The sequence below is a fragment of the Rhinolophus ferrumequinum genome, chromosome 24 (genome assembly GCF_004115265.2).
Source record: "Rhinolophus ferrumequinum isolate MPI-CBG mRhiFer1 chromosome 24, mRhiFer1_v1.p, whole genome shotgun sequence".
NCBI lineage: Eukaryota > Metazoa > Chordata > Mammalia > Chiroptera > Rhinolophidae > Rhinolophus > Rhinolophus ferrumequinum.
Window position 1 is genome coordinate 11,709,699 of NC_046307.1, and position 26,193 is coordinate 11,735,891.

At 41.6% G+C, this 26,193-nt stretch overlaps 2 protein-coding genes across 2 annotated transcripts in view; one reads left to right on the top strand and one right to left on the bottom strand.

Annotated features, from left to right (window-relative positions):
• SMAD5 (SMAD family member 5) overlaps positions 1 to 16,344 on the top strand; it is a 46,204-nt gene extending 29,860 nt beyond the window's left edge. The window contains exons 5-7 of the mRNA XM_033096308.1: positions 7,643 to 7,864; positions 9,640 to 9,896; positions 11,303 to 16,344. Of these exons, the coding sequence (XP_032952199.1) occupies positions 7,643 to 7,864; positions 9,640 to 9,896; positions 11,303 to 11,446 (623 nt within the window). The 3' untranslated portion in view covers positions 11,447 to 16,344. The remainder of the gene's footprint in view (positions 1 to 7,642; positions 7,865 to 9,639; positions 9,897 to 11,302) is intronic.
• Positions 16,345 to 24,225: 7,881 nt separating this feature from the next.
• On the bottom strand, positions 24,226 to 25,638 carry SMIM32 (small integral membrane protein 32). Its single transcript, XM_033096544.1, has one exon. The coding sequence runs from the start codon at positions 25,224 to 25,226 to the stop codon at positions 24,915 to 24,917; it is 312 nt and encodes a 103-aa protein (XP_032952435.1). The 5' UTR covers positions 25,227 to 25,638; the 3' UTR covers positions 24,226 to 24,914.
• Positions 25,639 to 26,193: the final 555 nt, after the last annotated feature.

Consider the following 26,193-nt stretch of genomic DNA (forward strand, 5'->3'; position numbering starts at 1 on the left):
GCGCCAAGATTGAGCAAAAGCTTGTAGGATAAAAGTTGCAAAGGAAAACTGTGAAGACAATTTTGGTGAAGGTGAAAAGAAGAAAAAGAAAAACTTTGCCTCTGCTTGGGGCAAAGGACATATTGTTAAGCGGTGATTCCAGTCTTTGCAGTTTAACTTCGATTTTCCTTTGTCACCTCTTTGTCAAAGGAAAAATAGAAAAAAACACAAAACATGACTGAAATGAGAAGAAACTTTGGTGAAAAAAGACATCTACGAGGTGATAAGATGAGTGCCATGTTCCTCTAAAGGGACTCAATTGTTTGGCTGAGACAAATAATATCCCAAGGAACACCTAACATACCACACTATGAAACTGCACTCTCTGACCTCTGGGGAAATCGAGAGAAAGCAAAAGAGGAAGATGATTGGTGGGGTAAATATAGTCCATGTTTTCAGGAGGAGGATATTAGTACCATTTATTGGGTATTACCTGATGCTGTTATGCTAAGATCATTACATATATTGTCTAATTCAACCAATATATTAATAATCCCTGTATAAATATGATCTCTATTTATTTTACAAATGGGGAAACTTAGGCTTAGAGATTTAAAAAAGAAAGCTACCCTAAGTTGCAAAGCAAGTAAGTGAAGATGCAGGAATTCAAATCCAGAAATTCATGTCAGACAATTTGCTCTAAATGAAGGTAGATTCTATGAATTACATTGTGGATGTACCTAATGCTACTAAATTATACACTTTAACAATTGAGCGCCCAAAATAAATGAAGCAAGAGCCAACAGGACTGAAAGCAAAAATAGTAATAGTAATAGTTGGGGTCTTCAGTCTCCCACTTTCAATAATTGGCACAACAAGTAGAAAGAAAGACAGAGGAAAGAAGAATTGAACAACACGATCCACCAACTTGACCTAACTGAAATCCACAGGTCCTATGATACCCGCAGTGTCAGAATATACGATGTTTTTCAAATGCACATGGACTGTTCTCTAAAGTAGACCATGTGCTCTGCCAGTTGTTGGCAAACGTGTTCTGTGAATTAAAAGCACATTAGTATGACAAAGTTCCTAGATAAATTCTGGACCTTGAGAAAGCAAAGACATTATTCAAACATTAACAAGACTGTGGGGAGCCTGAAATTTCACTGTTCTTAGGAATGTGGGGCTCCTGGAAAACCTAGTGTGACGTACGGTCTTTCAGGATCACCACAAACATACAACGCACACAAAAGCATCATTCTTTTAAGAAATGTGCAAAATGGCAGTACCTCACGTCTTCTAAACTTATGGCAAACTAAGGAATTTAGGATCTCAAAACAAAGTGGCTTTTAAATCACAGTGAAATACCACTTCACACCCATTAAGGTGACTATTAAAAAAGAAAGTATTGGCAAGAATGTGGAGAAAATTGGAACCCTAACGCAAAGTTATAGCTGGTGGAAATGGAAATGGGGCAGCCACTGTGGAAAATAACTCACAGTTCCTCAAAAAGTTAAAATTACCATAATATTCAGCAATTCTACTACCAGGTATATATTGTAATACTAAATTAATTTAAAAGCACAGACGCAAACAGATACCACCTGTACACCAACGTTCTTAGCAGCATTATTCAGAATAGTGAAAAGGTAGAAGAAACAACCTAAATATCCATCAGCTATTACATGGATAAACAAACGTGGTATATCCATATAATAGAGTATTATTCAGCCCTAAAAGGGAATGAAATGGTGATACCGGCTGCAACATGGATGAACCCTGAAAAGTTTTATCTGTGTGAAATAAGCCAAGACACAAAAGGACAACTACATATTATATGATTCCACTTAGATAAGGGAACTAGAATAAGCAAATTCAGAGACAGAAAGTAGAATGGTAGTTACCAAAGGGCCTGGGGGAGGGAGAATGGGGAATTATTGGTTATGGTTCCCCTCTTCTTTCAATTTTGGTATAAACTTCTTTAAAATCTGAGCTCTTCGGATTTCTCATTATGGGTCCATGTTAATTTATTTTTCTGTTTCTCCTCATCTGAATTCTTTGCAACTGAATAATCAGAATTGAATTTTACAAGTTAACCAGTTCTTTTGCACAGGCCACTTGACCACTGTTAAGTTTTTCTCAGATGTCTATCTCTGCCCTTTTTTATTATTATTACTATTTTTAGTTTGAGGTGTATAAAACAATGTAATAGCTAGACATTTCACCCCTCACAAAGTGGTAACCTCCCTCCCCAATCTATTATCCCTCTGGCATCGTATATATCTATTACAATTCCATTGACTCTATTCCCTATGCTGTACTCCATATCCTGTGACTATATATATATATATATATATATATATATAAAATTATAGTTGACTTACAGTATTATTCAGTTTCAGCTTCAGATGTACAGTGCAGTGGTCAAGCATCTACATGGTCCATGAACTGGTCTCCCTAATAAGACATGTACCCATCTAACACCCTACAAAATCTTTACATTATTGATTATATTCCCCAAACTGTCTTTCATGTCCCCGTGGCAGTATTGTAGTTACCAGTTTATGCTGTCTCATCCCTTCCCCTTCTTCCTCATCCCCACCCCCTCCCATTTAGCAACCATCAGTTTTTCCTCTGTATCTCTGAGACTATTTCTGTTTACTTTGCTCACTTATTTAGTTCTTTAGATTCTACATATAAGTGATATCATGTGGTATTTGTCTTTCTCCGACTGACTTATTTCACTTAGCATAACGTTCTCTAGGTCCATCCATATCATTGCAAATGGTAAGATTCCATTCTTCTTTATAGCCGAGTTGTATACTCCATTGTATGAATGTACCACAGTTTCTTTTTTTTTCTTTTCTTTTTTTTTTAAAGATTTTATTGGGGAAGGGGAACAGGACTTTATTGGGGAACCGTGTGTACTTCCAGGCCTTTTTTCCAAGTCAAGTTGTTGTCCTTTCAGTCTTAGTTGTGGAGGGCGCAGCTCAGCTCCAGGTCCAGTTGCGGTTGCGGTTGCTAGTTACAGGGGGCACAGCCCACCATCCCTTGCGGGAGTCGAACCGGCAACCGGCAACCTTGTGGTTGAGAGGAGGCGCTCCAACCAACTGAGCCATCTGGGAGCTCAGCGGCAGCTCAGCTCAAGGTGCCGTGTTCATTCTTAGTTGCAGGGGGCGCTGCCCACCATCCCTTGTGGGACTCGAGGAATCAAACTGGCAACCTTGTGGTTGAGAGCCCACTGGCCCATGTGGGAATCGAACCGGCAGCCTTTGGAGTTAGGAGCACAGTGCTCCAACTGCCTGAGCCACTGGGCCGGCCCTGTACCACAGTTTCTTAATCCAGTCGTCTACCGATGGGCATTTCGGTTGTTTCCAAGTCTCGGCTATTGTAAATAGTGCTGCAATAAACATAGAGGTGCATGTATTTTTTTGAATTAGCATCTTGGATTTCTCTGGATAGATATCTAAGAGTGGAATTGCTGGGTCATAAGGTAGTTCCATTTTCAGATTTTTGGGTACCTCTATACTGTTTTCCATAGTGCCTGCACCAATCTGCAATCCCACCAACAGTACACAGGGGTTCTCTTTTTCTCCACATCCTCGCCAGCACTTGTTGTTTGTTGATTTATTGATGATACCCATTCTGACCAGAGTGAGGTGGTATCTCTTTGTGGTTTTTATTTGCATTTCTCTAATGATTAGTGAGGTTGAACATTTTTTCTTATGTCTGTCGGCTATCTGTATGTCCTCTTTAGAAAAATGTCTCTTCATGTTCTCTGCCCATTTTTCAATTGGGTCGTTTGCTTTTTGGTGTTGAGTTGAATGAGTGTTATCTCTGCTTTTCTTAAAAGAAAATAGAGTGTCCATGGCTTCTGCCAGATTTCAGCTCCAAGACACTCTTCAAGCCCTGGAGGAAGAGCTTCCACGTGTCCCTCCCGCCCATTGTGTCCATTATGAATTGTTGACTTATACACAAACAAGAATTTGGCCAGGACAGATGCTCCTTGACTTAACAGTGGGTTTATAACCCAATAATCCCATTGTAAATCAAAAAAGCTAAGTCAAAAAAGCATTCAGTACACCTAACTTACCGAATACGAGGTCTGACTATTCAGTTCGCGAACTTGTTACAATGCTATTGCTAATCTGTTTTGATATCAGAGCGATTACTCATTATGAACTTGTACCAGCTGAACAGTTAACCAAGTTTACTATTTGGAAGTGCTGAAAAGGCTGCGTGAAAAAGTTAGACGAAGTGAACTTTTCGCCAACAATTCATGGCTCTTGCATCACGACAATGCACCAGCTCACACGGCACTGTCTGTGAGGAAAGTTTTTAGCCAATAAACAAATAACTGTATTGGAACACCCTCCCCATTCACCTGATCTGGCTCCCAATGACTTCTTTCTTTACCCGAAGATAAAGGAAATACTGAAAGGAAGACATTTTGATGACATTCAGGACATCAAGGGTAATACGATGACAGCTCTGATGGCCATTCCAGAAAGAGAGTTCCAAAATTGCTTTGAAGGGTGCACTAGGTGCTGGTGTCGGTGCATAGCTTCCCAAGGGGAGTACTTTGAAGGTGACCGTAGTGATATTCAGCAATGAGGTATGTAGCACTTTTTCTAGGATGAGTTTGCGAACGTAATTGTCATACCTTCGTATCATAGCTTAAGTCTTGCCTACCTTAAATGTGCTCAGACACTTACAGTAGCCCAGTTGGGCAAAATCCTGTCACACAATGAAGGTGCTGTAGGTGACCAGTTGTTTAGCCTCGTGGTCCTGTAGCTGACTGGGCGCTGTGGCCCACGGCCACTGCCCAGCCTGACGAGAGAGTATCGGACTGTGTATCATTAGCCCGGGAGAAGAGCAAAATGCAACATCAAAGGACGGTTTCTAGGGAATGCGTGTTGCTTCTGCACCATTGCAGATTGAAAAATCTTAACTCGAACCATCACAAGTCAGGGACAGTCTGTATTTTTTACTATGTATAAATTTTGTTCCATAGTCAGTTCTGGTACTTAATATTTAAAGTGTATACCACCTTTTACCCAAAGGTAAGGCTTACTTACGTAGTTGTGTTTTTTTCTTTCATTTTTTTTCTTAACAGACTTTAATTTTGAGAGCAGTTTTAGGTTCCCAGCAAATCTGAGCAGAACGTACAGAATTCTTAACATCCCCCTGCTTGCACACATGCACAGCCTACCCCACTACGAGCGTCTGCACCAGAGCCTACAGATAGTACAAACAGAGAGCTGACACTGATGCATTATTGTCACCCAAAATGCATCGTTCACATTAGGCTTCGTTCTTGCTGCTGTACATTCTGTGGGTGGTAACAAATGAATACTGACGTGAATCTACTTTTATAGTGCCGTTCAGAATCATTTCACTGCCTAACAGTCTTCTGTGCTCTGCCTGTTCATCCATCCCTTCCTCCTAACCCCTGGTAACCACTGATCTTTTTACTGTCTCCATAGTTTTGCCTTTTCCAGAATGTCCTATAATTGGAATCACACAGTATGTAGCCTTTTCAGATTGGCTCTTTCACTTAGTAATTTACATTTACGTTTCTCCCCTATCGTGTAGTCAGTGCGAGCTCCTGTTGCTCCACATCCTCACCAGCATTTGGTGTCAGTGTTTGGGATTTTGGCCACTCTGATGGGTGTGTAGTGGTACCGCATTTCCCCGAAAATAAGACCTAACTGGAAAGTAAGCCCTAACATGATTTTTCAGGATGACATCCCCTGAACATAAGCCTTAATGTGTCTTTTGGAGCAAAAATTAATATAAGACCCGGACTTACTGTCATGGAAACATGATATCTTGTTGCTATTTCATTTTGCATTTCCCTGATGATACGTGATGTGGTGCATCTTTTTATATGCTGGCTTGCCATGTGAATATCTTCGGTGAGGTATCTGTTCATGTCTTTGACCCATTTTTTAAGTGGGTTCATTTTCCTGTTGAGTTTCAAGAGTTCTTTGTATATTTCAAGATAATAGTTCTTTATCAGATACGTCTTTTGAAAATAGTTTCTCCCAATCTGTCTTGTCTTTTATTCCCTTGTGTTTTTTGCAGAGTGGAAGTTTTTAATTTTTAGTAAATTTAGCTTATCGATGATTTCTTTCATGGATCATACCTTGGTGTTGTATCTTAAAAGGAATCGCCTTATTCAGGGTCATCTAGATTTTCTCCTATGTTATCTTCTAGAAGTTTTATAGTTTTGCATTTTACATTTAGGTCTGTGATACGTTTTGAGGTAATTTTGATGAACGGTATAAGGTCTGTATCTAGATTAATCTTTTTGCACTTGGATGTCAGTTGTTCTTGTACCATTTGTTGAAAAGCCTGTCATTTCTCCGTTATTGTCCTTGCTCCTTCATCAAAGATCAGTTAATTATATTTATGTGGGTCTATTTTTGGGTCTGTTTTCCGTTGTTTTGATCTACTTGTCTTTTGTTTTGCCAGTACCACACAGTCTTGATTACGGTAGCTTTATAGTAAGTCTTTACGTTGCGTAGTGCCATTCTTCCAGTTTTGTTCTTCAATGTTTTGTTGGCTATTTTGGGTCTTTTGCCTCTCCATATAAACATTAGGATCAGTTTGTTGATATCTACAAAATGATTTGCTGGGATTTTGATTGAGATTGCATTGAATCTATAGATCATGTTGGGAAGAACTGGCATCTTGCCAATGTTGAGGCTTCATATTTATGAACATGGAATATCCACTTATTTAGTTCTTCTTTGATTTCTTTCATTAGAGTTTTATAGTTTTTTCATAAATATTTTGTATCTATTTTGTTTGATTTTTACTTAAGTATTTCATGTTTTGAGTGCTAATGTAAATGGTAATGAGTTTTCAATGCCCAATTCCACTTGGTCATTGCTGGTCCTCGTATGTAGGAAAGCGATGGACTTTTGTATATTAACCTTGCATCTTGCAGCCTTGCTGTATAATAGCTTGTTAGTTCCAGGAGGATTTTTTTTGTCAATCCTTTCAGATTTTCTATGTAGACAGTCATGTCCTTTTTTTAAAATTGCTTCTTCCCCATCTCTACACCTTTTATTTGCTTTTCTTGTTTTAAGTGCATTAGCCAGAACCTCCAGGACAGTGTTGAAAGGGAGTGGTGAGGACATCCTTGTCTTGTTACTGATCTTAGCAGGAAAGCTTCTAGTTTTTCACCATGAAGTACGATGTTAGCTATAGGTTTTTTGTAAATGTTCTTAATCAAATTGAAGAAGTTCCCCTCTATTCTAATTTTCTGAGAGTCCTACCTCGTTTTTTTAGTTCAGAGTTTTGTTTAGAATAACTTTATAGATACTGGTATAGTTGAATCTTTCAGGATGCTGAAACAGAGGTTTGTAATCACAAATTTAAACCTGGATTAGATTCTGTTAGAAAACAATTTAAAATGTGATGTTGTTTATCCTTGTATTTGTATAATTTTTTAAATTGTCATATTCGAGGAATTTCAGTGTTTGTCTTTTGGGTACAAACTGAAAGCTACAAAGGACAGTGAGACGCTAGTGAAATGTCTTGAAAATGTTCTATTTCCTGTAGTGCTTGGGTTGGGCTAAGGGGAAATGTATAAAGAATCTGGAGTTTCTGATAATCATTCATTAAACATTGTTTCTGTTTGGTTTGTTCACAGATGTTCAGCCTGTTGCCTATGAAGAGCCCAAACATTGGTGTTCAATTGTTTACTACGAATTAAACAATCGTGTTGGGGAAGCTTTTCATGCATCTTCTACTAGTGTGTTAGTAGATGGATTCACAGACCCTTCAAATAACAAAAGTAGATTCTGCTTGGGATTGTTGTCAAACGTTAATCGAAATTCGACAATTGAAAACACTAGGCGACATATTGGAAAAGGTAACTTTGTCATTTGCCTACATTCAGTTGATTTCTCTTTGTTGTGTTTGCTGTGTACCAGGCATGGTGTAGGGTGTTGGAGCAGACAGAGAAGCTTAGGCGTGGTCTCTGCCCTCAAGTTGCAGGTGTTGAAGTACAGACATAATCAGTCCTCTTTTCCTTATCCTGTTCAGTTTTTCTTCATAGTACTTAAGATCTGAGATCATATTACTTCTATGTTTCTTTTTTGAATACCTTTCTGACTGGCATATAAGCTTTACAGAAATTTGCTTTGTTCACAACAGTATTTCCAGCAGCTAGAACAGTGCCTGGCTCATAGTAAATACACCACAAATATTTGTGGAATATATGAATGCTGGTGAAGGATTACAATTTTATAGTTATGATATTTGTGGAGTATTTTGGGCTGAGATGACTTTCCTCTATGTTGGAGGATCAGGGTTACAGGTAGGAAATCCAGTCTGAGTGACATAAATCTTCAGTGGCTTCACCACCACCCCTCCCACCTTTTGATTCAGGTAACAGGGTTTTATTTATAATTCATCCTGTAAGACAATTGCCATAACAAACAGTTTTTCACGCTGCAATGAAATGTCAGAATCTCATGCATTAAATAGTCAGGAAGTAAGCCTATCCCAGGTAGTGTACTGCCTGCCTCCTAAGAAGTTTTATTTTAACCACTTGCTGCTCTTTGCTTCTTTGACTTGAGAACAATCTTAGTCCAAATTCAGAACAAAAGGTAAATAACTATAATTGTGATTCAATTTCTTATATAAGAGACTCAGAAAAGTACTATGGCCAAAAATAAGTTGACAAGAAAGTTTCCACTCTCCCGAGTTTACTGACAGCTTGATTTTTTAGGTGAAATGCCTCACTTCTATTCATTGATTTTTTTTTTTTTCCCCACTACCAAAGAATAATTCAAGAGAAATTGACTTGGTGAATTCTTAAATTCTAGAATCAGTTTTCCCTTTTCCCCCAGTATATAGGTCTAGGACCCTTTCTTCTGCGGATCATTTTTATTTGCTCAGAAAGAAAAATGGTTTTTAATGTCACAGTCTGGTACAAGTCTGTGACTCACATGTGTGCAGAGGTACATTTGTACAAGGATGGTCTTTTTAGCACTGTTTGCATACTGAAAAGTTGGGAGCAACTTCAGCTTTAGCTGTATAATGTGAATTTTTAATATTGAACCTATACTCACATTTACTTACATATTTTTTTTTAATACCCAAAACATTTTTGTTTTAAAGGAAAGTAAAATAAATCTGCCATTTAAAAGCTCCTCTTGTGACCTGAAATTACATATGTGCCTTAGGGTTTTTTTAAATGCTGCCATCCTCTCCATTAGCAAAAAGAGTGCAATACTGCCAAATGACTAAGTTGATAGCACCAAGCATTCCTTTGAAAGGACTTATCATAAAGCACTTTTGTTGTGGGTTTTTTGTTTTGTTTTGTTTTTTGCTATTGCTTTCTCTCATAGAGATGATAAATGATTGTTGGAAAAGGGAAAAACCTACAAACTGATAACCTACTATGTTGCTTGCTGACTTGACGCTTGAGTCTTAGTTGAGGATAATTTTAGATTTAGGCAGACATCAGCCTCTTGGTTATCTTTGGCAGCAGCGTAAGGCCATCTAGTGGTAGCTTCTATCTAAAGACTGGGGAGTTGGCTATAGATGCCTGAGTATTCTTGGTTGCCCCTCCGATACAGCCTTTTAGGTCTCCTTATGCTACTTTGTTAAGCTGACTCTTGTAATGCCTGTCTCTTTAAGGTGTTCATCTGTACTACGTTGGCGGAGAAGTGTATGCAGAGTGTCTCAGTGACAGCAGCATATTTGTACAGAGTAGGAACTGCAACTTTCATCACGGCTTTCATCCTACCACTGTCTGTAAGATTCCCAGCAGCTGCAGCCTCAAAATTTTTAACAACCAAGAGTTTGCGCAGCTGCTGGCTCAGTCTGTTAACCACGGGTTTGAGGCGGTATATGAGCTTACCAAAATGTGTACAATTCGCATGAGTTTTGTCAAGGTGAGTGAGTTGCGACCTGTAGCTTAATTTGAGTCACTGTATGTATCTGTAGGATATAATTTAAAAAAGCCTTTGGTAAATAAAAGGTAGTAATTATTTTTGACCTGATTTAATAGGTTTTTAAATGAAATTCTTGAATTTATTACTTTAACCACATGATAGGTCTAAGATTTTATTTTATAATCCAGATATTATACATGATATGGCATTGATATGAATTGTGATATTGAGTATGGGCTGAGTTTATAAAGAATTTCAGTTACAGACTAAATTGCTAGAAAGCATTTAATGTTAAATATCTTTTTAAATTCCCTAGCTTTAACGGTTTCAATTATTATTAGATTCCATTAGAGTGACTTAAAGAATTTAGGATACTAAAATTATTTTTCCTTTTATCTAAGTTCTGTTATTAAGGATTTGCAAAGTTGAAAGAACTTTTCAAATTGAGCATTTACTCTTGGCCAGGTTTTATTGGTGTTCTAAAGATGATGGTTCATGAACAAAATTTGGAAACAATTTCAGTGATATATTTAGGCAACTTGTACTATATACACTTGGTCCTTATGGATTCAGTCAAAGAAGAGCAACTGTCAAATGCTGTTTGTGGGTTTCTTCTTCTCGGCATTTAGTCCCACAGTCTGGTGCTTCCTTGCTGCTCTGCTGTATAGTCTGTTACATACATCAGTTTGTTAGTAGCCTCGAAAATTCCCCACTTCTGTAGAAATGTGACTTTTGCATGTTTAATCTTTTCTCCCCCACAGCCTAATTTTCCTGGGCCAGGACTACTATAGGCAGTAAAGCAGACAGTTTGATAAATCCAGGCAAATGAAAGTGAAAATATTTTCATCTTTGTCTGGAGTTTTAGGCTAAACTGTTCCAGCTCAATTCATCCCAGTAATTTCCCATTTTAAAAGATAATTGATAGATTGCCACTTTAAGTACACTTGCACGCATTGATCAGATCTACAATGCCTTATCTGGTATTTTTAAAAAACCTAAAACCTGAGAACAATTTTTGGTAACAAAATCTGATGTGAACTTACGAGAGGCTATTTATAGGTTTTATTTATCTCACTAAGTGAGAATGTATCTTACTTCAGAAGTATTAATTTTTAAATTATGAGATACTGCACTGTATTAACTTTATAAAATTTTTAAAAATCTGAAACATTTCTGTTAAGGGAATTATATGTTATTTAAAAAATTCATATATCTTTCAGTAATGCAGCTATTGTGTTGCTTGTAACTCCGTGATGAATGAATGCTAAGATTGGTTTTGTAATATTTCTTAAAGTACATTCAGCATGTCTACTGTTAAAGTATATTTTTGTTAGTATGTTAAAATTGGTTTCCACTGGTTGACAATTTAAAGAAGGATTTGCTGTGATGTATGCTCATTTTCCCAGGGCTGGGGAGCAGAATATCACCGGCAGGATGTTACCAGCACGCCATGTTGGATTGAGATTCATCTTCACGGGCCTCTTCAGTGGCTGGATAAAGTCCTCACTCAGATGGGCTCCCCTCTGAACCCCATATCTTCTGTTTCATAGTGCAGAAGTATTCTTTTCAAATACGTTATTAGTGGACTTGTTTTAATTTTAGGGAAACTTTCAGTACAGATACTGTGAGCTTACATGGAAAATAGCTTATTTTTTTCTACATAATTGTGACCAATACCTTTGTATTTTGTGATGAATCTACATTTGTGTGTATTAATGTTCATGTGATTAACTTTCAAAAGTGTTGTGAAAGATGCAGAGTAACTATCATGCTCCAGTTCAAAAGTTTGGCATTAATCTTAAACTGGAACATACTTTTGCCTTATTGTCTCAACAATTTTTTTATGTTAAATTTGTTTTGAAAAAGTAATACATCACATGATGAAAAATTGTAACTGTATAAGTGGGTATATATACAGTGAAAAGTCCTTTGACTTTTGATCCTCCAGAAGCTGTACTTTTACCAGTTTCTTTGTCCTACCAACTTTAAAAAAGTATAATTCATTGTTCTGTAAAAGCATATAGTAGGGGCTTAAAAGAAACTATAAAAAAAAAAACTTCTATTTGAAGGAACGCTACGCACTACTCTAACAAGTAGTGTTCAGTAAAAACAAAGCGATAGTTTTCTAGATGACATCATAAAATGTACATTTAATACAGCTAAATGTATGTCATTGTATTGTGACTTCACTCAATATATCTTTTGTAAAACATTTCCTTTTTTAAAAAAATACTGCCAACAATGGATCTCCAGTATATGTCATTTACTCAGAATCTGTCATAAGTACTGCTTTATAGCTAGTGACATTGCGTGCACGGCCTTGTTCAGCTACGTTTGCTGCTTTTGGCCAGTGTTGCAAGAACTCTAATTTTGACATGCATTAATCTTTTATTTTGCACTTTGATGGGTGACAGTTCTTAATGTAACCTTTTGTGAAACACACTCAAGTGACTTGGACTTAAGACTCCTCCTTACTTCCTTGGTACCCCTTTTGTATTAACAAACACTGCAATTTATAGGTTACAGTTGTAGGAAGTTAACCCTTTTTTCTAGCTTTTGTTGTATTTTCAATGTAGATTATAAGACTGTTATTCTCTAGCTCCAATTTAAGGTGCCTTTTTAATTCCAGTTTTATGGATGTTATTAATGTTGGAAAATCGTGTACTTAATTCCAGTGCTCTTACTTGCCTCAGTCTCTCCATGGAAGGACCTATATGCTGTAGCCATAGGAGCCTCTTCTCTTCAGTCTGGCCCCAAGGATGAGGCTACTCGTCTGATACTTAGAGGACTCAGTAGTGGTTGCTGAGGTAGCTGAAGTTAAAGCATTCCCGTAGCAAAGGACGCCAACTGTTCTCTCAGTTACCACGCTGTCTTTTAACATTTTTCAAGCACCTATGTGAGTGTTAGCCTCCCAGAATACCATCCTCAGAGAGGAAAGACGTGCAAACTCTAAAATACCATTGAAATCAATCATGCTTAAAAGCTTTGGGTAAAGGGCTCAACCCTTTTTTAGGGAGTAGTCAGATGGACTCTTCTTGGTTATGGCATGAGAACAAAGATGTTATTTTGAAAAAAATGACCTAATTTACCTATCTAAAGAATCTTACTTTCTGGTGCCTTTTGTAAGTATATGGAGCCATGTTAGTCTTCTGTTTAAAATGTTAGTTTGGTTTGACTTTCTTCCTTGTCCTTTCTGCTTTTATGAGGAAGAAAATGCATATCTTGATGAAAGGAGAAGGCAATTCCTTTTGTTTTCTGTGACATTATTTATTGCTTTTACAAAGTGCAGCCAGTGGATGGTTTTAGTTCTTTCAGATGAAGTGCCATGAATGAGTGTTTCAACTCACAGCCCTTTGCTGGGTAAAAGAATACTTTGTGACAGTCAGTGTACCTGATATCAATGTACCTGATATGCATTCTCAATCTCTCAGAGCTGTATCAGCCACATGAAAGAGGATATTATTTGCTTAGTGATAGAACAGTTTTTATTTACATCATTTTACTCACTGGGCTCATAGCACAATCTTTGGAACAAATTTGTAGAAAAAACTATCTAGCTTGAATGACAGATACCTGTAATCAACTTCAGTGGGCTTGAACTGATGGAAACTATTGAATTGTTTTATTGATGCTTTCAATTGAGTTAATTAAAATTTAATTTTTATTCATGTCATAGACTTTAGTTATTAGCAGGATTTTAAGTGATTGCCCTTTTCTGTGTTTTCTCTATGGAGTTGTGTCTCGTGAATGATGGTGCTGAAGCTGTTAACAGTTGAGTTTCATGGAGAAGTATAAGCCTGTTGTGTTTCCTAGAAGTTGTAAACTCCGCAGCCTTGGGTTTTAAATGAAAACAATTTAGGTGCTTCTATGGTTTCTGAGGATGCCCAATATCTATCGATGGGAAATAAAAATTGCCAATGAGATTTTTTTAAAAGTAAGTAAAATTGTGACCAGTGGAAAGAAAGTACCTCTGAAAGAAACCATTTCAGAAAATTACAATTTTTAAGTATTTCTTTAATCCTCAGAATGGTATATAAAACTTAAATACCATTAAAATAATCACATTTTATAGCATGTACAATATGTTAATGTATGCCAGCTGAAAAGACAGAGTCTAGGAATAATAAAATTACATCCAATTTGGTAAATGCAAAAAAGAAGAATAGAATCAAAATCTCAGTAAAGAGTTAAAGCAACAGAAAGATGTTGATTGGGAAAAAAACAATTTAAGAGGTACATTTGACTAACTTCTCTGCATAGTAGGTGTTCTGATTGGTATTATGGTCTGGTTGGTATTGCCTGCTTAAGTTGTGGAATATAAACTAGTAGACATGTTACTGATCTGTTGAAGCTAACATTTTTTTCTGTAGAGAGAATTTAAGGAAGACATCAATCAAAAGGTCATACACACACACACACATCAGAATAGAAATCATTTTTCACATTCTATTGTTATATAAGAAAACTGATAATACAATTGGCTGGGTTTTTGAGGCAAAGTCCACAGTAATATTACTAGATAGCTCAACAAGCTAAACCTAATGGTACAGAAAGAGGATTTAGCCATTTTATACTTTTCGAACATTTGAGAGTAAGACATCCTTTTAGGATGTCAAATGATCAATATGTATTCAGACCTGAAATGTATTGTCAAGAGAAGAAGTGGGGCTTACATTATTAAAAACTTCAGTATTACACGAGGGTACCTGTGGGAAACAGTTTCCCTGTACTGGTATTCTGTTAAAGGAGGCAATTTATACAAAAAATGAAATCCTACCAATAGCGGAGAGACTCCAAAGAGTTTGACAGCGATGTGTTTTTATTATGAAGAGCATCTTTTACACCAATTTAGATCCATTTCTTTATACTTTTTCTAGTTGTTTGCTTAATATTACTTTGGCTCATTATCACTTTCCCACTTAAAATATATTAATATCTTTTGTACTTCCTGAAGAAGGAAGACTCTTGTGAATTATGAAATCCAGCTTCCAATGATGACTTTAATTTTGGACCTGTTAACTTTTCAGAGAGTCAGAGCCCTTCTTTGTCGTCTTAGTTAAATCCTCACTTAATCTCTCCGGTAGGAATATGTTTCCTCTTTATACCCATCAGCTAGATAAGCACAGATCTTTTAAGATAGTAGATAGCCTGGTGGTTTTAGAAGTGTTTGGTAATTTTTATGGGAGTGAGTTTTCCTAAGCATTGGTTTATGGATGGTCTCAAATATTAACTATGGCAGCTTTTTGGAGGTAACCTCAGGTTTGATGCCTGTTTTTCCAGAGCAGCAGCATTTTCCTCACTGGCACAGGTGGGATTCTGGGGAGGATTTCTCTTCACAGAAGATACATGTATGGAAAATGAGAATTCAAGGCATCTCTTCTGCATAAACAATTCTTCCTGCTGCACAGAAACTGGACAGTTCTTTGGAATTCACTGGATTGCAGTTCAGAATGTCATGACTATAAGAGGTAACAGTCTTTATCAAGCCTTTGCTATATTGGATTATACTTAATAGAAACTCGTCTTCTAAAATACAACTATGTTGTAATTGAAGTGTCACCCGAAAATTGGATGGTTTACAAAACCAGTGTGAGGGATTTTACATAACAATCTTTTTTAAAGTAAGAGCTTATTTTGTACTATTTGCTGGTAGCAATTGCTGTAAAACCAGTGATGAGTTATTTTGTTGAAAAGACCCAGGCAGAGCAAGATTCTTCTGTCATTCATGAATACTGAGAAAGGTTTGCATGGTTCTTGTCTCAATAATTCTGTTCTTAAAATTCTTAAAATCATTATACCATTGTCCTTTAAGGTTTTATTTGAAGATGCTGTTTTTAAAATGTTCAGAATTTTGTGTACAGGTAGATTTCCCCCCTCATTATTAGATAGTGCCTTCTTAATACTAGCTGGTGTTAGCTATACCCAAACTCTGGTGAGGCCAGACAAGCCCAAGTTCTTTGTAAAAGGAGAAATCTTTTAGAGTCAGATTTTCCCTTCTCACACCATTACAGATGATGTTGCTTTGATTTATTTATACAGTATTTTTACTGTAGGACTCTTGAAGATAATAGTTGGGCAAGTGGTTTTCTTCTTAACCTGTTTGGTTAAGGTTTGCATTTTGAAAATCACCTATTTTAAAATTGGATGAGATTGTAATCATGAAAATTATACGTACCTGCCCATGTTCTCTTAAAAAGATACTTCGTATACAGATGAAAAAGACCAAACCAATGACTGCACTCTAGGTCTGCTTCTTATTTGTACTTGTTCTGCTTGTTTGTTGTAGAAAATGAAATTCTAGCAACGTGCTTCAATGCTGTTATCTTTTTGATACTTATAAAAATGTATTAGGTTTTACTGTATTGTGCTTTTCAAAGCCATAACTCTTAAGAACTTTGTTTTTGCATATTGTTTGCTAATACTTTATTTTAATAAATCTCAAAACCTGCTTAATATGTTTGTGTGGGTTTTTGTGTTTGTTTTTTTGAGTTTTTTTTTTTTTTTGCTCCATTTTTTACTTGTTTTATTGAATGGAGTTATAAGAAGGATGAGATTATCAGTTGCTGTAACCAGCCGTGTTAATTTGTGTTTGCACTAGTGATGGAAATATCATGCCTTTCCACAGCTTGAGGTTGGGTCAGAATGATCAGTGTTTTTCCATTCTGTTTGTAAGACAGTTGATGTGTTTTTCTTTGTTAGTTTAGTTTTGGAAAAGGATTTGGGTCTGTCGTCTGCCGTCTTTGAGTTTAACCACTAATTTCCCTTCTCTAGAGGCATCTCTAAAGGAGAGGTCTTCACCGGTGATTGGGAGGTAGAACAGCTCTTAGCAGAGCTGACTATGGAGTCAGCTGCCTGCGTTTGAGGCCTGGGCCTCAGCTTCCATAGCTCTGTGCTCTTACGCAAGGTGCTGAACCTCTCTCTGCCTCAGTTTCCTCTTCTGTAAAGTGAATGCCGACTTCATAGGATTTGGAGGAAATGTAAATAAAGTAATACAAATAAAGTACCTAGAACAGTGCCCGGCACATAAAAACTCATGTTTTTATTAACATCATAACATTTCTTGTATTTCTTTGATTCAGAGGAATTATTTCTTATTCTGCTTCACTTTAGTAGATTAACCCTTGTTTATCCACTTTGTGAATTAGCTGTTTTTCTTTATTTTCTCCTTTTTTAAAAAAATTAAATCACAGATTCATTTTATCATCCCCACCAAGTGTGTACTTTTGCCACCTCTGTGTTGTGTGTACAAAAATGCAACTCATTCTAATTAGGAGGGGATGGTAAAAATCCATGTGCCCCCACTAGAAAAGTAGAACCCAAACTGAATATTTTAACCTGAAAGAATAACTATAAAAACTTACTATTGTCTGTAGAGAAAGCTTCATCAAAGGAATCTATTTCTTTAAATCAATTCCTTCTCATGCCTTTTTATTTTGAGTGTTAGGTATTCAGTAAGGTATTTAGTAGTGACTTCACTGGCTGTTTTAGAAGCATATTTTAAAAATTACTTGTTCTGGCAAAAGATTTCAGTGAACAGTGAGAGGTGTTGGATTCTCTCAGATTTAAGATAATTAGTTTTCAAATTGCGAGAGCCAAAACAGTTCAGACGACGAGGGGATCAGTTGTGACATCTTCTTCAGGTTTCTTTTAGATATGAGCCTCAGTGGCTAAAGCTAGTCCATGTTACAGCAGTTCTGATGCAGTTCATATTTTATAAATGTTTGTAAGAAGGCTGTCAGCATGCTGGGAAAGCTTATAAGAAAGTCCTTGTTCCAAGCTCTGTAGTATAGTTCAAAGAAGGAAGCATTTTTAAAAACTCTTTACCCCCATTTAACATTTAAAATATTGCTGTGTTTTTGGTTGTATTGAATTTGCAAGCCTATTTTAATAAACTGACTTTTGTGGGAACAGAACTCTTGTGTTCTTTTGACCTAAATCACTTTGTGGTTGTACTTTAAAGAAAGGGGAATGAGGCTATAGGGAAAATATAAAGAAGAGTTGTTGGCAGCTTCCTTAACCTTCTCCATCTTAAAGTATCTTGGATGTGAGGTTGAAGGAGGATTTAGGTTGGTGGTTAAGAATATATATTTAAGAATATTACTATATGTATTCTATCGAGTGGATGTGTGTATAATTTTTGTGAGAGGCATTTCAAGGAAGGCAGTTTTTTGAATTTTGTGGATGGATATTGAAAGTTTCCATATAACTTTGTCCCCATTTCCCATCCATTAAAAGCCTTGCCTGTTATTTCATTTTAAATACTTTTATATGAGCTAAATGCAGAGGATTTAAAAAAATTTTGTTTTCAATTAGGGAATATTGGGGAACAGTGTGTTTCTCCAGGGCCCATCAGCTCCAAGTCATTGTCCTTCAATCTAGCCATGGAGGGCGCAGCTCAGCTCCAAGTTCAGTCGCCGTTCTCAATCTTAGTTGCAGGGGACACAGCCCACCATCCTATGGTGGGAATTGAACCGGCAACTTTGTCGAGAGCTTACGCTCTAACCAACTGAGCCATCCCGCCGCCCCTCCGGAAGCTCAGCGGCAGCTCGTTGTCTTCAATCTAGTTGTGGAGGGCGCAGCTCACTGGCCCATGTGGGAATCGAACCGGCAGCCCTGTTGCTCAGACCTCGCACCCCAATGCAGAGATTTTTAACAGTGCAGAAAAAGTATAAAGTAAAACCCTGCAAACAATAGCTAGCACTACACTTTTATGCATGTACCCTTCTAATCTGTCTGGCAGTCACTGTATCTGTCCTTTTCCTCCTTTGACAAAAGTTTAGCTGATGATGGGTGGAGCTATAGCTCCTCATTTGAAAGGGTTCTCGGAGAAATTGTTTTGGTTCTGAAGTGTTTCTTGAATTCTATATACCTGAAAGAGCATGGTCCTCTATTTGCTATCTCTTATTTTGTTAAATGGCAGACCTTTCCCAAATGTATAATGTCAAGCTTACCTATCCAGATATTTTAATGAGATTACTGAAGTGACCAAAACAAGCCATTTGGGATTAATCTGGGAAGGTTTTCAGAAAGAAGTCAAGCGTTATGCTTGGCAGCAGAGCTGTAGCAGGGACTCATCGCCTGTCGTCATGGAAAGGGAGCTGTAACATAGTTTAGTGTTTAAGGTCCCTGTCTATTTCGGGTTATCTGATCAGTTTTGGAGGGTGGAGAAAGAGCTGGAACGGACAACGAAGGAAACTGAAAAACAGATTCTGCTTCTGTTTTTCTGAATATCTGCATTTTTTCCTGGTCCTGAGCAGTATTAGTATTTGTTCATCCATTCATCTAATATTTGAGGGCCTCTTAGATGTGAGGCTGAGGGTAAACTGAACAAAACAAAGGTTCTTTCCCTCAAGGAGCTTCATTCTGGTTATGGAGACATCAAACAAGCTGAGTCAAATACAGTATAGAGTTGTAAGGAGAAAAAGCAGGAAAGCGAGATTTGAAATATCCAGCATGGGGGAAGGAAGGCAGTTGAAGTTTTAGATCAAAAGGCCAGGGAAGGGCTCGTTCAGAAGGAAATCTTTGATCCAGTCCTGGAAGAAGTGAGGGAGTTGGTATGTGTAGTAGTGATTTAATTGATTTTGCGTCAGCGCAGTTCAGAAGGCACATGAAGGACGCTGCGGAGACCTCAGCGTCCCTGCAGGAAAAGGAGTAATTCAAGCAGAAACAGCTAAAGGAGCGAACTTTAAAATGTTATGTTCTTTAGTCCCTGCAGGAGATAGAATAATAACTGAGGTGTATACACGGATGGATACAAGAAATGTCAGCTGCTAACAACTTTGCGTTATCACTGCTAGGAAACTGGCCACTTGGAGGATCAATCAGTCAGGAGAGTTCAGCTCAATATTTCATCTGATACAAGTTTCGTCTAATGCAGAAAATCAAAGCTGAGGTGTTCAGATGACGAACCCATGGGCAAATGTACCTTAACCTCTGTAGAGCTCTTGCCACTGTATTTCACTCAAAACTCTTTCTTCAGCGCCTGTTTTGTATTTAACACGATGCAAGGCACTGGGAAAGCAGCAGTCAACAGGGTGGAGATTGGCCCTAACCTCATACAACTTACATGTTAGCAGGGGGAGAGACGTTAGGTTGTGAATTACGTAGCTATTTAATAACTGAGAGAAGGGAACTGATAGGGGCCTATGAATGAATGTAACTGGTCTTCTCTAAGAACTCAGGCAAGCCTGTTTTGAGGAAGAGATATTTCCTCAAAGATACTTCCTTCCTACGTTGAGGCCTGAAGGATAAGAAGGCATTGGCCACATGAAGGAGGAGAGACAAACAGCTTAGGCAGGGAGACCTGAGGGGTTGAAAGGCCATTGTGACTAGAGCCTAGAGTACAGAGGAGTATGAGGAGATGAGGCTGGAGAGGCTGGTGGGGGCCCGATGATGCTTGTAGGCCAAGGTCGGGGTTTTGTTTTCAGTTCTGAGAGCAAGGAGAAGCCATCGGTATGTAAACAGGCTGGAGGCAGATACTGGGATCAGATAGGTGCTTTGATTGGAGAGAGGCAGAAGAGAATACTGGACATTGAACTCAAGTAGTAGGATGGAGATGAGGGGAGGAGATGGAGTGGAGTGGTGGTGCCTTGCATATGAGAGAACGAAGAAGAGTTTGGGGTCAGGAAGGACCACCACGGGTTTTCTACTTTGGGCAACCAGATGGTGGTGCAAATCACTGAGATGGAGAAGACTGGAGGGAAGATCTAGTTTATATGGAAAGATGAGTTTTAGGTTCCCTGTGAGATATCTAAATGGAGGTGTTAAATGGGCTTAGGGATACGGTCTGGAGAGAGTTGTGAAAAGCACCTGTGGATGAGCTACCGTGTTTCCCCGAAAATAAGACCTAGCTGGACCATCAGCTTTAATGCGTCTTTTGGAACAAAAATTAATATAAGACCTGGTATAATATAACATATAATACCAGGTCTTATAAGACCGGGTCTTATATTAATTTTTGCTCCAAAAGACACATTAGAGCTGATGGTCTGGCTAGGTCTTTTTTTTTTTTTTTTAGATTTTCTTTTTTTTCATTGGGGAAGAGGAACGGGACTTTATTGGAGAACAGTGTGTACTTCGACGACTTTTTTCCAGGTCAAGTTGTTGTCCTTTCAGTCTTAGTAGTGGAGGGCGCAGCTCAGCTCCAGGTCCAGTTGCCGTTGCTAGTTGCAGGGAGCACAGCCCACCATCCCTTGCGGGAGTTGACCGGCAACCTTGTGGTTGAGAGGAAGCACTCCAACCAACTGAGCCATCTGGGAGCTCAGCGGCAGCTCAGCTCAAGGTGCCGTGTTCAATCTTAGTTGCAGTTCAATCTTAGTTGCAGGGGGCAGAGCCCACTATCCCTTGAGGAATCGAACTGGCAACCTTGTGGTTGAGAGCCCACTGGCCCATGTGGGAATCGAACCGGCAGCCTTTGGAGTTAGGAGCACGGAGCTCCAACCATCTGAGCTACCGGCCCGGCCAGTGGCTAGGTCTTATTTTCAGGGAAACACGGTAGTTTAGCGGAAAGTGCAGTGACAAAACACCTAGGACAGCTGCCCTCTGCCTCTGGGCATACCTGCTGGGAAGTGGCAGACCTCTTTAGTGTTTCAAAAGCCATGTACTGATAGTTACATGGCTTTTGAAAATGGACTCCGTCACTGAGGGAGAGCAGTTGCTGTTTGTTTTGCAGCAAACACTTCTGGAATGGTCACCGTGCGGTAAGGAGAGCTCACATTCAGAGCACTTACTACATGTCAAAGGTGAGCTAAACGCTGCCTACAATGTCTCATGCAATGCTGAAAATCAGCGGAGGCAGATACTGTTATCTCCATCTTACAGATGAGGAAATGGAGGCTCTCAGACATCCAGAAACATGACCAAGGCATAGAATGGATGGCCAAGGTCAGGTTACCTCGCTCCAGGACTGAAGTTCTTGGTCACTACAATGTGCTGCTTCTCCCTGGTTCCTGGCATCTACAGCCACCTTCCTAATTTCCACCCAACCCACCCTCTCATCTGCCATCAGAAACACATTCTCAATCTTCTTGCCTGCTCCCAGTGACTGGTTATGGCATTGCAGCCCAAACACCTATGGCATGGGTCCTATTTCTATTTTCAGCCTGCCTTGCTCCGCTCTCCAAAGGCGGTTGCAAGGCATCATGGGATTGTGGAAGAATAGAGGGCAGGAGGAAGTGTGTGTGCAGACCTGCCTCCCTGATATCCATCCAAATGTCCAATTACGACATTGTAGTCCACTTACCTGCATCAGTAGAGGGCGGACATGAATTCAGCCACATCCCTGCTTGTCAGGGGAGAAACTGGCTGGATCCATCATGAGCAAGGTCCCATTACTGCTCAGCTAGTTGAACACTAGCTTAGAGAAGGGAATGAAACTCTGGGTTATTGTGCTGACAAAAAGCAGAACCTTAATCTACTTCCTCTCACTGTTCCTGCTTAGTTACTAGATTCCAGCTCTGTGCCGGCCGTTACCTAGGTGTTTCTTCCAGAACTGTCTGTTCATTTGAAGCGCTCAAGCCTTCAGCTTAGGTGGCCAAGGCACTGCAACCCTATAGAAACATCAGAGGGATGCTTTCCATGTTGTCTCCATTGTACCACTTTTCAGCTTTAACTTGTTGATGCCTTGGGCCAGTATTAAGGGGTACCAAGAGCTTCCTGGGTCACTCCAGCTTTAGCTGATTCTGGCCCAGGAACTCCAGGTGGCCTCCAAGTCAGTCCTCCCCTCATATTCTCCCCTGCAGGGACAGCCCTTGCATTCATTTGTGGTCACAGTAGACAGGAGTGACACATCCTGTTTGTGGGCCAGCTTCTTTCAGCAGTGTTGCCACAAACCTCAGGCTCAGTTATAATAACAGCTAACATTTGGGTGCTAGTATGTTCATGGGTTCTGTCGTTCCATGTCATGTAGAGCTAGGTGATACAATACTCATTTCACAGGAGAACAGGCTAAAATAGATGAATTTGCACAGGGTCACGCAGCCAGTGAGCAGTGGAGTTGGGACTTAAAGCCAGACGGTGAGACTGCAGAGCCGGTGCTTCTGACCACTGTGCACTGCCCTCAGGTCTGTCCATGGGGAGGGGTGAAGGAGGAATACTCCGCCTCTCCGTTAGCCTCCTGCCTTCACGGCCCTCAGATCAAGGCCAAAGGTCCCCAAGATCAGCATTTTGTGATGCCATTATGCCAGCCAGGAGGTCCTCGTGTTTCCTTACATTTATTCTATTTAGCCTTCTCTGAAACCAGAAGTCACACAGATTATCTGGGGTACGCTTACTAGAGGCTGGGGAGGCTTGGCTCCATTTCCAAAGACCAAATTAAACTGTTCTATGAGGTTATCACAGAATTAGCATCATTAGGGCTTGGCGGGCGTTAGCTTTCCGAGGCATAACCATCAAGCCCAGGGTGAAATATTGTCTTCGGCTCCTCTCTGCTGCTCTGTGGGATGGGAGCCGGGTTGGGGGACTCTCAGGTACAGGATGGGAAGTGGTGGGGAGCTCTGGCCTGAGACTCCAGCCCTAGGGCGGCCTTTCCCCAGCTTCTTTTGAATTGAATCCTAAGACCGGTTTGCAGAATTGTGTGCCTCTATGCATTTTGCCAGAGGCAAGTGTCCTTAGCATTCTTTAGATTCTCAAAACCTGAATGACCCCCAAATGGTTGAGACCCACTGGATTAGATAATTACCAAATCCATTTTTAGTCATTCTTTATGCTCTAGTGCCCTCACTGAGCCAGGTGACTCCTGAAACGATTTTAAACCGCCATAAAGAAGACACCCTAGAAATAGGTTTACTCTGAAAATGGCCAAGGTTATCATAAATCTTCCTGTTCCCTCGCAAATTCTTTGAAGATTGTCTCCTCCTAACGGGGTTTATTCACCCATTGCTTTCCACTGTGTTCTCCAGACCTGGCTTCCTGCCTAATTTGGGAAGAAGTGTGGAGCAGCTGCCTCCAGGGCCTGACCCTCACGCCCTTCCTTCACAGCTAGGTTCCGGTTCTGCTCCAGAAATGGCTCTTGGAAGGGTTCAGGCCCAGAGAGGCTTTGAGAGCAAAGGTGAGGACAGGGTAGGGGAGGTCGCCTTGGAGTCCCTTTACAGGGAATTTTTTTTTAGCAGTGGAGGCCTTGATTCCTCTTTGAGAGCAGCTCTGAAAACACGTCCCAGAGCAAGTAACCCTGGAGAAAAGCTGAAGAGGAGGAAGTATTAAAACTGACCTGGGCCACAGTGAGGAGGGAGGCGGGTTGTGCTTGGCTCTCAGGCTGCTCAGAATGCCCTGCTCGGATCCCCCTTTCCAAAAAGGCGCAACCAATGACCAGTGTTCTCAGCACTGGGTCTAATTCGGTGAGGTTTTATTGTAGACATGCGGCCCCTCGAAATGTGGGACGCGGATCCCCTATCACAGAGTGCTGCCGGTGGGACCCGGCGCCTCTAGACCGGCTTCCCCTCCGCCCGTGCCCGCAGAGAAAACGATCCTCGGACACAGGCGGGACCTAGTAAAACTCCGCGTCCCCTCACTTCCCTCAGGACACGCAGCCCCCACGGGCCATCATTCCAAAGTCCGGCTGAGTTCGTGCTCGGGTCCTAGCGGGGTCCTCGGTGCCAAAGAGTAGGCGAGGCGGGGGCAGCCGCGGGAAGACTGCCACAGGGCCAGGTCCCGGCTGGTTGCGCGCCCGCGGTGCCTGCCCCTTCGGTGCCCAAAGTGAGGAAGTCAGCACAGCGGGGAAGGCGCCTCGTCCCGGAGGCGCAGTCTCAGAAAGGTCCCGGCTGGATCGCTGTCCTGGGGAAGAAACCCGCCGCCAAAGGACCCGCACACTGGCACCCCACAGCTACTCGCAGCCGGACCCTGATGCCTTCGACTCCCTTGCCGCCCAGGTTGCCGCCCAGGGAAGGTCTTTGGGTCAGGGCGCTGTGTGCCCAGGGGCCGGCGACCCTCGGCGTCAGGCCCGCCCTGCGTGAGCGCGGCTCACACCCACTGCTCGTGGCGAGACCCGCACACGGCGCCCGCCGGCCCCGGATCGCCGCGCCCCTACACCGGCCGTGTCTTCCAGGGCGCGCGGGCGTCGCGCAGAGAGCGGTCGTGGGGCAGCGCGGCGAAGGCCGAGTGGCGCAGCTGACAGCCGATGAAGAGGACGACGAGCGCCACGGAGAGCAGAAGCAGGAAGAAGAGCAGCAGGTAGGTAGGCAGGTCGGGCTTTGCGGCCGCGCCGTCCCGCACACCGCGCGCCGTGGCCAGCTCCAGCGGCAAAGCACCCTCCGCCTTGACAGTGGCTGCGAGGGCCAGCGAGCCGCCCACCGCCGCCTCGGGGCCGCCCGTGGCGTTGAACACGTCGCCGTACATGGCCCGCGGGTCCCGGCCGCCGGCCGCCAGTCTCACTGCGCCCCGCGCGGACCCGCGCCGCCCAGCGCCTCCATGGCGCTCCCCTCCTGCCCTGCTGCGCGCTACCGACCGCGGGTTGGTGCCTTTGGGTCCGCTGGGGCCCACGGAGTCGGCCGCGGCTGCTCCCTGGCTTCCACGCTCAGCAGCCCTTTCCGTTAGCTGGCGGCCCCCGGGGCTGGGAGCTGGACGGCTGCACACCCCTCGGGCTTCCCCTGTGTCTGGCCGTCGCCAGCCCTGGCGCCGAATTACCGGTCTGGAGGTGTTACAACCGCCCTCTCGGCTCGGACCCCCAGCTCCGGTGAGCTGCACGCTCCGGGGCGCCCCTGGGCTGCAGCGGCGGCCAGAGGTGCGTGGTGAGCGCGGCCGCAGCTCGGGTCACTGCTCCGCGCCGCCGGGACTCCGAGTGCACCGAGGGCAAAGGCGGGGAGTCCTCCGCGTCCTCCGGCGCTCCTGCCGCCGCGTCCCGGGGTAGTCCCGCAGCCTCGAGTCCCTGCCCAGAAGCCCGGTGTGCGGCGAGTCTGCCCCACTCGCGTGGGCTGCTGCGTTCCTGTCTTGAGCAGGAGACTAAACGCTGAGGCGGTTCTGAGCGCGCTCAGGTCCCAGGCAGGGGGCGGGACTGGCAGAGGCTGTCCCCGGAGAGCGGCTGCGAACCAATGAGGGCCAGAGAGGACAGCGCTGCGGCGACTGCCCCGGTCTGACCTCCTATCAGTCACAGAGGGACACACACAGAGACAGAGGAAGAAAAGGCGCGGGGTCACAGAACGACTGACGGACAAACCTATCAACAGACACGCAAAACAGACATTTGTGGACAGCAAACTGACTTGGAGGCGAGGTCCAGCCAGGCACCGACACCTGCTTTCATTCTTCCCCTTGATGTTCTCTCTCCCAGCGAAGCCGGCTTGGAGCTGAGTCCCACAGGGTAGCC

What these genes read in the sequence shown, in the direction of transcription:
- SMIM32 (XM_033096544.1), bottom strand. Translation starts at nt 25,226, where the DNA reads ATGTACGGCGACGTGTTCAACGCCACGGGCGGCCCCGAGGCGGCGGTG.